The sequence below is a fragment of the Lotus japonicus genome, chromosome 4, assembly GCF_012489685.1.
Source record: "Lotus japonicus ecotype B-129 chromosome 4, LjGifu_v1.2".
Classification (NCBI taxonomy): domain Eukaryota; kingdom Viridiplantae; phylum Streptophyta; class Magnoliopsida; order Fabales; family Fabaceae; genus Lotus; species Lotus japonicus.
In genome coordinates, this window is record NC_080044.1 from 18199841 (window position 1) to 18213577 (window position 13737).

Genomic DNA, 13737 nt, shown 5'->3' on the forward strand with positions numbered 1-13737 from the left:
TTGTTTGACTGTCTAAAAAAATGGGATTCTGTTCATATATGTTAAAGTGCATTTTGAGATCACACATGTAGCTTGTACATTCATCTGCTCAAGTACAGAAAAAAAAAAAAAAGACGATTATAATCCAAGGTGCGTGTATGTGTACCATAATGCCAGGCACATATTGTGCAAGTAATAGAAAGAATAGAATAGGGCTAAAAAAACAGGCCCAATTCATGCCTAATGGGAGTAAGTTGCTTCAGCTCCATTAGAGCACTGTCTTGCAATTGTTTCTGACAGAACATACAGCATCTAAAAAACAGCTACTCTTGATTCTTTTCCACCACAAATTTTGTGGACTTAGTCGAAACGCACACCAGTTTACATCAATATGCGGATAACAGCAAGGCCAACAGCAGAGATTGAAACAAGTGATCCTATGCAGTATTTTATGACATCATATTTGGCTGCTTCCATCTGTGCTCTTAAAGAATGGATCTCCTGAATATTACAGCCCAAATTTAATGGCGTGAGATGAAAATAAAAAAGAAAATCTACTTCTAAATGTCACGTATGTGCTTACTCTATCAAGTTTGTTTGTGAGGCTGCTATTTTCAGCACTCTGGTTGGACAGTTCTTCCCTTATTCTCCTGCATTTACCGTGATCAGCAGCAGTAACAGTGAAAAACAACAATTTCAGTTTAAGGATCTGTAATCTTTTACAATCAGAATATTTTCTCTTCACTTACCCCCTTTCAAGGTTCATATCCAATCGTTGCCCAGCGGTGACCTTATCCATTTCATATCTGCATCACAATCCATGTGATTGCACCATAAAAATCATAACAAATTAACACAGCTGTAGTAGTTAATCATGGCCAACTGCTAAAATTAATAAGATATACCTCAATTCACTGCGCATCTTCTCTATATCATTCCTAAGCTTTTCAGTCTCATGTTGCAACAGAGAAAAATGGTGTCCCTGAATCATAAGTTTTCATCATATTACAGCAGCAGGCAAACAAAACCAACTCCATCAATAAAACAAACAAATTAAGATTAACATTACAAAGATAAAGAAAAATATGAAATCATGGCCAAGCAAATAAAAAAGTAAATGAAATAGATCCCTATGTCCTCCCAGCATAAATATCTCCCAACATAATGCAATAGAACCAACCAAACTTATAGTGTGTCCAACCATTAGAATCACTCTTCTAAAGAAACGGATAAGCATGGCAGGGTGGGGGTGGGTTTTTCTCTCCCCATCCCTGCCCCTGTTAAGAGCTAGGCGGGTTTGAGGAAGGTGGGGATAAAAATATAATACACAACTCCATCCCCATCGGGTTGGGGAAACCCGTGGGGAACTCACATCTTCATTATTTTTAAATCTTTTTATCTGATCTTATGCACTTAAATATATTTTTAAATAAATAATGTAGAAAACACATTTTAATTCAAATGATTTGTAAAAATATACATCAAGAATATTAAAATATAAAAAAATTAAGAGCTTAATCATATTTTAAGCGAGTTAAACATCATCATTAAACTGCTATTTTAATTATTTGTTTAATTATTACATCTAGGCGGGTTCAGGTCGGGGCGGGTATTTGCACCCTCAAACCCAAACTCATCCCTGTCCGGGCCTCTCCGGGATCGATTTATTTTCCAAAACCCGACCAAAGCAGATTTTGCCCATCAAAGGAGGATTACATTCATTGCCCCTGAAAATCCTACCATGGGAAGAAACACATATGAGTAATTTGAAGAGCATAATGATCCCGTTTGGATACTGGCTAAAGAGCCCTTATTGATCGGAGCTTATCTATTAAACAAAACATTAAATAAGCTACAGTAAGTGTTCTTTAGTCTGCATCCAAACTGACACATAGTCACAAACAGCCCATTTGGTTTGAAATTCTTCAAATATATAGGTAAACCAGACAAGGGATTTAACTACAATTTGTGTTCGCTTTCTTTCTTTGCTTTCTATACATCTCGTTTTACAAATATAAGATATTAGAAAGCTTCATTCTTATTACTTAAGTATTAGATAGCTCAGCCAAACAATGTCATTGGCATGTTTTATTAATCAAAGACAATAATGATTACTTAGCATTAACAGAACAATTGAGATGCTGGATGCACCCCTTAAGTGTTTTGTCAATAAGTAATTGCAAAATCATATTTATGGCATCAGTAAAGTAGGACACCTGCTGGCTGCATATAGTATATAATATATGCAATAGAGACGTCCTTTATTCAGTCCTAGCATGCTCACTACTTGTACTAACTCAGTTCATCTGCTTGCACCAAAATCATAAACCTCAAACTCCACACATATCACTGCCACATAATTAATGAATACCTGGGAGCTCTGTACTTCTGATTTGAATTTGGACAGGTTGGATTCTTGAATCATTTCAGTCTTCAACAAAACAAGAGCAAAGCAGCTTTTATTAGTGCACAAATTTTGTATCTAACATGTTTCGAAATCTTTCAACAATTGATTCTAAAGCCAAAATCAAATTGGGGTGAAGCTTATGTGTATGTCTGGAAAAGAGAGGTAGAATCGCATATGTAGTAAAACCGCATGAGAGTGAAGCTACAAGCCTACAAAATAGTAGCTCGAGTGCAATGGACGCCAAATTTAGCGAGAGGACACAAAACCAAACACACTATATATGATTAGCTTTTGGTTTTAGATTTCACTATCAATTGTTCTGAAAGAAAAGTTGATCCAAACATGCTATAAAACAATGTCGACAGCGCAACACAAACTGTACACTCATACATACATAATAACAAAAGGGGGTAAAAAACAAGATTGTATTTGGCACCAAGGGGTCTTACTTTTTGCATTTCTCCTTTTGACACCAATGACTGAGATACATTCTCAAGACTGTCATTCAAAACACCAGTTATGGCAGCAGTTATTGCCTCAGCTTGCTTTGAGGGTACTCCTTGCCCCTCTAGTCTCCTAACCTACAAACCAAAAATCAAACAAACAACAAAACCATTAAAACTTGAAACATTCAAATGAAATCAAATAGGAAACAAAAACAATGGAAATGAATAAAGTAATGAATGAAAATTACAAGGGCCAATGTGTCAACAAGGAACAAGTGTTTCCCATTTGATTTCACCAGTTCAGAAATATGCCTGGTACCCGAAACCGAAGGCGAAGAAGCTGAGAGTGGATTGCAAATTGGTCTTTCAAATGATGATTGCACTTTTGAAACCCTAAAGCCTCCGAATCTAGCTAATTGCTTCACCCGCTTGCAAATCACGCCCATTTTTGGGGGAAACCCAAAAATCCACACACAATTTTCAGGCTCTGAATTCAAATCGAGACGCAGAAACCTTCGCAGCAAAGTCAAACTACCCCTCGAACGAAGAACGAAATCCAGAGATTTATATTCGCGCGGAAAAGGCACGTTGGGAAGTGTGAAATGGGCGGTTATCCAAACTCGAGAGCAGAAAATTGGATGCAAAATGTTGTGGATTTTCCTGCGTTTTCCTTTGTTTTCTCTGTAACCAAACGGGATGGGAATGAAAATTTGGGAGTCTTATAAGAACAGAAAAAAACAATGTTTGCCTTGGGAAGTGTGAAATGGACGGTTACCTACCTTGGTGAATGACCCATCAAAGTTCAAGGACGAGAAGTGCCCATAAACAAATAAACAAAGGGGAAGAAAGTGTAAAAAGGAATCTCCTTGTTTACGATCGCTTTCTTTCCTGTGCAAAATTTGGACGGGTCACGGCAAAACGCAAGCCGCACGTGTTTCTTCTTATTTAATTGAATTGAATGTCAAATTAGTCTCCATCTGGTTGGAATCCTCTCTAGTAAAATTCTCTCAATTTTTCTCCGGTGAACATTTGCGGCGGTCTATTGCGGCGGTTTTAGACCGCCACAAAATGTTGTCAGCTGCCACAAAGTCTGTCAATTTTTTTCCAGCAGCATTTTGTGGCAGCTGGAAAAATTTTGTGTCGGTTTAAAACCGACACAAATGTCCACTAGAGAAAAATTGAGAGAATTTCACTGGAAAGGATCCGGACCCGTCTCCATCAGTTTGTTCTTAATAGAAAAAGAATATATCACGCATTATTGTTGAGGTTCTTAATAGCATCATTAAGATGTTTTTTATTGATCGCTCAAACATCCTAATTAGAGAATTATTAGTAGACATTTATTCTGGGAGTTGGGAACACCGACCACCCATCCACCCGACCAAGCCATTGACTCGACCCAACTACTTATATAATTCAAACGCGACAGAACCGTCTAACGCCAGTTGGGGATAAGGTGCGGATCACCTCGCGCATCTCATCCTGACTCTAGGCTTCAGCTACAGAGGGTTAGGAACAAGGCTCGAGGTTACTAGGAACTCATGTCTGTCAGATCTCTAAGGATTGCAAGAGCCACAGAGACATCTAACGGCGGAGAACCACCTAGGACCTAGGCGCTCATGGTTTCATCTGAGTCTACCCTAACCCCTCAATCGGATATAAAAGGGGCTCCATCACCAGGAGTCCAGGTAAGACATTCATTCTCCAACACTTAATATTTTGAATTTTGAATTTATATTTTATATTAACCTTTCAGGTTTTAGTTACACTTACTCATACACTGAAAATGAATGGTCCAAAAATACATTGATTGATTATATTCAATAATTTTGCATGTAAACCAAAAAAAATTGTATTTTAATTTTGTATAAATTCAAGAGCCAGAACTCATTTATGTGTTTTTTAAATAAAGTATTTTTAAACACATTCAAAAGATTTAATTATTATCGTAAAATATTTCCTTTGTTTGTATTTAAAATCACAATTTTTAAGCTTTTCAAGTCCTTTAATATAAGTCAATTTCAAATATTTATGAAGCACTAAATAAGTTTACCATTAACATTTTATACTCGATATTCAATTATTTAACACTTACAAATAAAATCTTTTACTTTACCAAAATAGAGGTAATTTAGGAAAGATAAATTTGAGACTAGCACATAATTTTAAAAATTTACTTATGTGTGTGAATTAATTAAAAGTAATTTATAAATAGGAGCACATGAAGCATTTTAGAATCCTTATTAAAGATATCCTTCCATTCATTCTTTCTTTTTTCCTAGATGTGATTGGTTGTCAGTATAAAACTTTTTTATTAATCTCTTTCTACATTTAGAAATTAACACATCCTTATGATAAAAAAATGTTCACTTTAGAGATTTTGCCCCCTTAAATTATCAAAAAACAATAAAAAATTATTCACTTCAAAATTACGTAACATACCACATTACACGAATTGTATAGAAACATTTTGCACTGTCGGTGCATGAAACTTTTTCTCAACATTTAAAGAGTTAGAATGAATCAATATTAATTTCTTAGCATTTTCTACATTCACTGCAATTGATTCAACAACTAACAGAAATATACATAGATATATAGAGCCCCTCCAAACGGGGTGTTAACTATATACAAGAAATACTGTTATAGACAGGATAATATGTATCTATTTCAAGTTGTGCTAATATCGGTTGTGTAGCCCACAGATAAGAAGAATGGCCTTCGATGTGATCAGTCACATCAACCTGGAAATCGAAAACACCAAAACATTCAAATTTCATGAATGATGGCATTGCTGCTCATTGAAGATACAATTGCAAGTCAGCAAAGAGGATGAAGAAACATCTTACATTTTGTATCCCAGGAATAGGGACTGGTTGGATTCCAGCTAATCCTTTCGTAAGTAGACTGCTCAAACAAAAATAATAATGATAATGATTTCAATTTTCTGTCCCTCAACTAATTATTTTAAAGATGAATAACCTTATATTTTATTTTAAATAACTCTGCACAAATTGATAAAATAAATACAAAATAACGTATGAATAATAATAAAGAGTGAAGGGCATATTTAGATACACGATGGAAAACCACAGTGAAGTCAAAACTGGTGGATAGAAGTAACTTCCTTTAGCTTTTGCGACTGTCCACCATGATTTGACTTCATTGTATTTTTCAACCATACACCCAAACGTGCAATTAGATGAGATCATGAGACAAGACAACTATCCACAAAATGACTACAAATGTACAACCCTGAGATTGATATATGTCCAAATCATATAGGCGGAGTCAATGAACACAAGGAATGCTGATCTGCCCATACTTGCAACTTGATGCATAAAAATACATGCACATATATTCGTCCATTATCCATAAATTTATTAACCCCATTCTTATTTATCTTTTAGAAAGACAAGAAAAAGATGTTCCTAATCTACTTAGAGATTCAAGATAACATTAATTTTTATTTTCTCAATTATACCCTAATTATCCACAAGTGACAAGTTCAATAAATACTCTGCTATTGAGTAGTGTTGGGAAAAACAGGAAGTCAGGAAGTTAAAAAATAATTTCAACAAATCAATTGTATTGCTTGGTTTGTGTTTTTTGTTTCTCTCATCAGACAAATAGGCTACAGCCATATTTTAAACAAATTGTCATCAACATGCTTCAAAATAAATTCTACCATCCACATTATTAAAGATTTCGGATTTGGCTCCACTAAAGTGACTCTTTCACTTTAGAGGGTAATGTAAATCATCAAAACCATTAATAGTGACCAACCTACTTTGAAAAGTTAATAAAACAACTAATCAATGGTTTTGATATTCTCACTTCAAAGGAGACAGACCCAAAGATTTCAGCTTCCAGTTGAGTCATCTTCATAATTAAAAAATTATATAATATTTTTACCTTGTCTTCAAGCTTCAATATGTCACTTAAATGTTTAAAAAACTCAACAAAAAAAATGAAGAACAGATTTAACAGAGAAAAATAAATAATAAAGCCATGAAAAAGTTAGAGTGAAGCTCTTCATATTTTGACAAGTCAAAGTCAAGCTTTAAACTTGTTTAAATCAATTAACCAAGCTTAACATTCTTGGCTTGAGCACCTTAAAATACCTTTAACTTGCAAAATTCTACTACTAGGCCTTCATGTACCTGGCACGGAAGGCAATTCCAAGCATCCAGTCATTCCTTGAATAAGCATTTATAAATCTTCCTGCTACCATCTACAGAAATACCAAGAATCTCAGAATAAAGTTATCATAAAAAAGGTGAGAAATTCTTCCTAAGAGAAAAATTAAATCCCCCATGAACCTTTCTAGCAGCTTCCCAGTTCTCATCCTGTATTGGGATAGGTGCTCCAAGAAGTACAACTCTTTCTACTAGTTCAGCTGCCAATAAACGAGAAATGTTACAATTAATAAGAAAGATAACCTCTCATCAATGGATAAACATGAAAAGAGTACCCTTCACAGATAAAATGATAAAGGAACAAACAGTAAGGCTATCATTTAATATCAAGTCAAATTAATTTAAGACATAAAAGACAAACAAAGGAAAGAGAGAAAACAGAAAATACCAACCGCCATTTTCTGTTTTAGCCAAACACTGTAGGCACTTGAAAATGACTCTTGCCCCAAGTGAGTATCCTACAAGTGTCACTGGCCTGAAATTCAAAGATTAATACTATTGCATCATCTACAATTTTCTAAGAATTAAAGTAAAGGAAATACCAAATACCTATTTCCTTGCAATCCTTTTAATAATACTTCAGCAAGCAACTTTCCTGCTTTGTTTGATCTGAAAAATAATTAACAGGTCTAAGTATTAACCAAGAACAGAAACGGCTCAAAAATATTTCATTGAGATTGTGAGGACAAAAACATAAGCAGATAAAAGATCATCGAGTAAATTGTTTTCTACTCCAGGGAAGTTGCTTGCTGTGGGTTATATACTACAGATCTGAACAAGAAAACTGTAGTATATAACCCACAGAGGAATGGAACCAATCTGAACAAGAAAAAAGGAACTGTTTCAAAGAAGAACTCTATTGAAACTATTGAGCTAGTTACTGTTGTGGACAATGAAAACAATCAATGGGGCCCTTGTGGACATCATTGTCTTTGTTCTGGAACATGGTCATCAGGTTTCAAACAATGGGACCCTGGTGGAATTTTCTTTTCAGCAATCACACCATGAGGACAAGGTGAATGTTTAAGGGGGGGAGTATTACTAATTCTAGGTATAGTGAGTTGAAAGAATAATGGTTAATTAGTTTAGTTAGTTAGGTTAATGAATAACGCATGTTACCTACAAAGAAGAAAAGGAGTTGAGAGGGAGGCATCTAGTCATTTTGATTAGCGGGGCCTTTGGACATTAGAAGGATTGCAGGCCCTCGAAGTTCTGCTACTTATATCCATAACAAACAGAACTTGTCAGCTATGGAAGTGGAAGGCTTATTACCCAATTAATGCTTCCAACATAGCATCCTTCCGCTCTATCAGTTAACTTTACGTAAATGTTTTACTTAATGGTCCCTATGTTTAAATCTGATTGCCCGTTTTATTTATACAACAGCATTATCAGCTGATTATATATAATAATTTGAGAATTAACCTCATAAAAACCAAATAACAGAATATTCAAACCAAAATTAAACAAAATGATCAAACAATGTCGAGCATTTGTTTAAACTTATTAAAAAGTAAACTTTAGATTGTGTAAATTAGTGATTATTTTTTATAGATTTTTATGCTAAGCAGAAGCTAATTGTATTTGATTACAATCATAAAAAAACATTTTTATAAGGATATTTTTATCCACATCATTTTCTCCATGTGTTTTACCCTCTACTCTATCTCTTCTATCCCACAGCTTATTTCGGATAAGCTACTTAATATATAACTTCTGATTATAAAATCAAAATTGATTATTGAAAAATGCTTCCCAAACATCTTGAATCATTCTTAAAAGTGATTTTTATACAAAATAAGTGATTATGTTAAGAAAATAACCCAAACAAACAAGCTTGTAATCTATAAAGTATAAACAATAAATTTTAGGATCTTTAGTGCTTAGAAAAGTGAGGACCAGAATTCTAACCCCATGGAAATAGAAAACAACGACAACAATGATAATATACTCAACATGGATCTGTTAGCTTCCTTAATAATTTTAAGACAATCTAAAATAGATTAATAGTTTAATTTTATACCCATCCACTATAATGCAATCCAAATCCTACCTATTTCCCTCTTTGCTGCCCATAAGTTAGATTAAGTCTTAAAAAAACTATATTGCTAGGACTCAGTTATTCAAGTTTGAGAGTAATTCACTAATTATACAGTCTAGGCTTCTAGCAAAAAACAAATGAACCCTTGTTTTGGAAATTTGAAATGTAATATTAGATATCTGATAAGTAGTGCAAAGTGCAAACTAGTAGAAGCTTATCCCTATAACACTACCAACATAATAAGAATCCTAAATAAAAAAGAATCCTGATTCCTAATATTTACATGATATCATGATAAAAAGTAAGCAGACATTTTTCCCACTGCCAAGCAAATGTTATATTGTATTTATAATCAAGAGACAAAGTAAACCTGTTAATAGCTATGGTCCATTTACTGTCAATGAAATCAGTTGCTGAAAGTAACACAGCTGGCCAAGCCAAAGCAGTTAAAAGTGTGCTCAATACAGTCATCATTGCCCCTCGCTTCATCAGCTCCATCGCAAGTCCTAATTTAAGTCAGAGAAATATGAACAATTGAACATTACTCTCTTTAAATACTAATAACATAGTAGTGCTAGAAACCTAAAACCCAAACCAATTACTTGAAGTAAGCCAATCTTGAATTGCAGTGCTCACGGCAATTAGATTCTTAGTTTCCCACTCTAGCGCATACCTGAGTTTTGGTAAGGTCATATAAAAGGTCATTTTTTGTTTTGCTGGGATCATCAATCATAAGAATAACATTGCTATTTCTTAAGTCAAGACAAATTGAAGCGGAATATTAGGTAAGTTCTATCAACATGGTACATCAACACCAAGAATTCCAAGATGAAACTACCTTCCTTTGACCAATGCTAATTGTAACGAAGTGCAATGTTAACCATTTTACCTCTCCAGGTTGTCATTCAGCCCATCCCATGGCCTTATAAAATCATCCTTCTCAAAGACAAATCCAGAGACCAAGATCTCAACCCCTAGCCTCTGCAATCAGAAGAACAACAAGAATCTAATTTGAAACAATAAACCAAATGAAGAAATATCAATTGGTAACAATAAAATTGAGGCGAAAGTTCACACACGCACACCCATAAACACAGGCCATAACTTAATTTAAGCAAGCAATGTCACCAGAAAACAGGAATATGAAAGATACAAAGCTTACGCCTTGGTTATGGTTTTCTCCTATAGCTTTGAAATCAAACCCATCAACATCGCCAATTCTCCTAGCCATTTTGCTTCCTGTAAGTCCAGCTCCAGCAGCTGGTAGAAGTAGAACAAATTGATACATAAAAAAATTTCATCACTTAAAAAAGGAGTATCACTGATATAGAAAGTAGAAATAACTGCATGGAAGAGGAGCAGATTTCTCAACAGATGCTAATTTTACCATTATAACATAAAATTAGCATGTATCGCAAAGAAATCAAATGTGCTGTTTTCAGGATATATCAAACATAGGGCATGAATCACTCCACCGGTCAGTTACTTTCTAAAACTAAAGACTAACCCCATGTAAACTTTGTATATCCTCTTATGAACAGTCAAAAAAATGAATTTAAGGAGTTTGTATTGCAGCCTGAACGGAAGTTATCTTCAATCAACTACTGTAACTGTAAACAACTGAGCATGTCAATTGATAACTACAGTAACAAAAATAAAATCACCCTTCTAGCTTATATAATCACAAAACACCTTTCTATTAACCAACCAGTAGGACACACTCAAAACCCCAAATTGATCACAAAACAAAACACCTATAGGACACATTAGCAAGCGGACTATAACTAGGTGATCCCAACAATATCCCTAAAACTTACTACAGATGAAACTAAAAGAAAGGCCAGACATATTAACATAGCATAAGAAAGTTCTAACAAAATCAGTCACATTTAGGAAAATATATACCTCCAAACGATGCAGCAACAGCAACGGAACCAGCAACAGTTCCAGCAGCACCAGCAACTGCAGCAAATCCACTTGCTCCAATTACAGGGATCAGAGTGCCCAAAGTTGGAGCCAAAGCACCAAGTCCTGCAGCAATTGCTGGTGCAGCTAACCCTATTAAATGGTTAAATAAAAACAATCATGACATGAGGAAATTGATTCATACGGAAATATAATACAGTCAGAAAACATATTAAGCTCTCCATACCACCAGTAATAGCCAACAAGGCTCCCCCAGTTAATGCAGCCGCACCAATAATACCACCACGCTTCAGTTTAGCCCACTTGCCTTTTTTTGACTGAGTTTCTTCTTTCTCTGCTTCTTGCTCTTTCATGATAGCCATTGCAGTACAAGCAACCATGGTCTCAATGGCCTCCTGTGAAGTGAATATTCATCTCCATCCTTAGAACGTATAGGGCAATGTTCACCACAATAAAGATTACTTCTATCTATGTCTTGTTAGTCCCGTACAGCCAGCCATAAATTACAACACCATAAAGTTATAACAAGTTGTTTTCTAATCACATAAACTTCTATATTAAAAGGTCCGTAATACAAACCATTTTTGTCCACTTGATATCAAACCATGTTGCAAGCAACCGCAGAGCCACACGATGCCGAGCATCATAACCCTTTCTTCTCCGGGTACAATCCTTGTCATTTTCACTCAAATTTGCAAGACAAGCAGTGAGAAGTTCATAGAGAACCGTCACTTTCCTCTGATCACTCAGCATCATAGCTTCTTCAATTGGTTTCTCATCAATCTCACCAGTACCAAATCCTTGCTGTGGTGGCTCTTTACAGTCAAGAAAAGGGGTGGCCTCTGTCTCCTGCTGAATATCCAAGTTTAAATCTATCTTTTCAGAACTAGGTTCACCATCTGGAGTTGAAAATTTTTCGAGACACTGATGCTTATATTCATGAAGCTTCTCTTTTTTAGACTCAGAAGACTCCAAGTTTTTCTCCATGTCAAGTAAAAAACCATCAACCGCTTTCGACAAGGCCAGTTCTTGATCGAGCCTTTGAGAAGAATCATCATCAAATTCTTCTGAGAGCAATCTCAAAAACTGCAACATTCACACAAATTACTCCCCTCGAGTGATATATAGGAAAAACCAAATCATTGAAGTGAATACAAAATTTCTATATCGGTGAGGAACAAGTAGAGAGACATACTGGTCCCACATGATGTGTAGCTACAGACGCCCCAGCAGTTTCCTCTAGCCCACACCACGCAGCAGAATCAATATCTAGAAACCTGGGCAGAATATAAGAATTGCATTTAAATCTTCCAGAATCACATATCCTAATCCCGCACAAAAGTTACTGCTAAGTGTATGTTTGGTTTTGCATTGGGGGAAAAGGTGATTTCAGGTACTCAATGTAACGATAAGCTGGAATTTCCATTGAACTCAACGTGTTGAAGTCAAAATCTTACTTCTCCGATCCACGTTAAACTCAACCGGGCAAATTCTAGCTTCCCCGTTAGTGCATTGAGATACGTGAAATCACATTGGCGGCTCTGACGCCAAACCAAGATTTTGACAGGTTGAGTTCAACCGAAATCCAAACGCACAAAAATAGCTTCTCACAGAATCACTTTTCCTCTAACGTGATTTTCCAAACACACAATAGAATACATAACGCCACAAAAACTAACTGAATTTTCCGCAATTGCGGTTAACTACACAATGCAATTAGAACAACAAGAGGAAAATGATGAGGATTGAATTAGAGTAGCAGTTAGTTTACACGTACTTGAAAACGGGGCGGAGCAAACCGGAGCGGCGGTGGACCCAAAGATCGGGGTCATCGGAAACTGAATCACTGCTGGAGCCACTACTGGTTCGCTCCTCAGAGAGGGAAGAAGAGTTCTCGGAAGCGGGTGAGGCTAGTGGATGAGTCTGGTTAACCTGGGCTTCGTGAAGAGCGAGGCCGAACAATGCTGCGGCGGCGTACCTCTGCGTCGGCGATAAAAACGACGTCGTTGGTGGTGGTGGTGCCGCCATCTGCGAAGACGGAAGTGCTAGTGAGAGGGATCGTTGTTTGGGTGATTGTTGTGGGAATTGAAACTTGTCATTTTGTGAAGGAAGGAAAGAAGGATCGACGTGCTTGTTTGAAAGAGTTTAATGTGTTTGCGTTTTGAAGTGGAAGGTCGGTGGAGACTGACGTGGCGCGCCGGGGATTGTATCTTGTTCGTTAAGTCCTTTTGGACAAAGACTGTATTCCACTTTCCATTAATGAAACCAAGTCAATGTTTGGATTGACATAAATAAGACTCCCAGGTCTAGCTTAAGGCCTCACAAGGATGGTCTCATAGAGGGGTTGAGATGACGACTAAACGCACTCTATGATATGCACCATGCTAGGCTAAGAAATTAGTGTAGGCATTCTCCTTTCTCAATGTATGATGGAACTCAACACGTCAGGTATGATCCAACAAAAGGTTAACATTACAAGTAAGAGGGGCATACTCATGTTTAAAGGACGACGCACCCTTTACCAAAGTGAAAGCATCCAACGAGTTCGCTTGGCACTCTACGACCCGGTAACCCTGATCCAAAGTTAAAGAACAAACCATGAAACAAAGCAAGGAGCTCCAAGTAAAGGATTACAGAGGCATCTAGGTACTTATAGAAATTCTCTAGTCACTCACCACAAGGACGTCGGAGGTAGCCCCCGTAACCTCCACTTTGCGGGCTGCCCAACATGGTACCATC

General features: G+C 36.2%; 2 protein-coding genes across 2 annotated transcripts; both read right to left on the bottom strand.

The window, feature by feature from the left end:
- On the bottom strand, positions 1-3758 carry LOC130714693 (protein FMP32, mitochondrial-like). The gene is made up of 8 exons (XM_057564617.1): positions 3612-3758; positions 3081-3513; positions 2836-2967; positions 2351-2410; positions 885-961; positions 729-785; positions 563-629; positions 1-480 (listed from the first exon to the last, which is right to left on the bottom strand). The coding sequence occupies exons 1-8, from the start codon at positions 3626-3628 to the stop codon at positions 361-363; spliced, it is 963 nt and encodes a 320-aa protein (XP_057420600.1). The 5' UTR covers positions 3629-3758; the 3' UTR covers positions 1-360.
- A 1556-nt stretch (positions 3759-5314) lies between these two features.
- On the bottom strand, positions 5315-13237 carry LOC130714237 (uncharacterized). The gene is made up of 15 exons (XM_057564132.1): positions 12776-13237; positions 12194-12275; positions 11578-12084; positions 11225-11393; positions 10978-11130; positions 10235-10332; positions 9962-10053; positions 9675-9745; positions 9443-9578; positions 7581-7640; positions 7424-7506; positions 7155-7231; positions 6996-7066; positions 5682-5739; positions 5315-5576 (listed from the first exon to the last, which is right to left on the bottom strand). The coding sequence occupies exons 1-15, from the start codon at positions 13024-13026 to the stop codon at positions 5457-5459; spliced, it is 2028 nt and encodes a 675-aa protein (XP_057420115.1). The 5' UTR covers positions 13027-13237; the 3' UTR covers positions 5315-5456.
- Between the last annotated feature and the right edge of the window lie 500 nt (positions 13238-13737).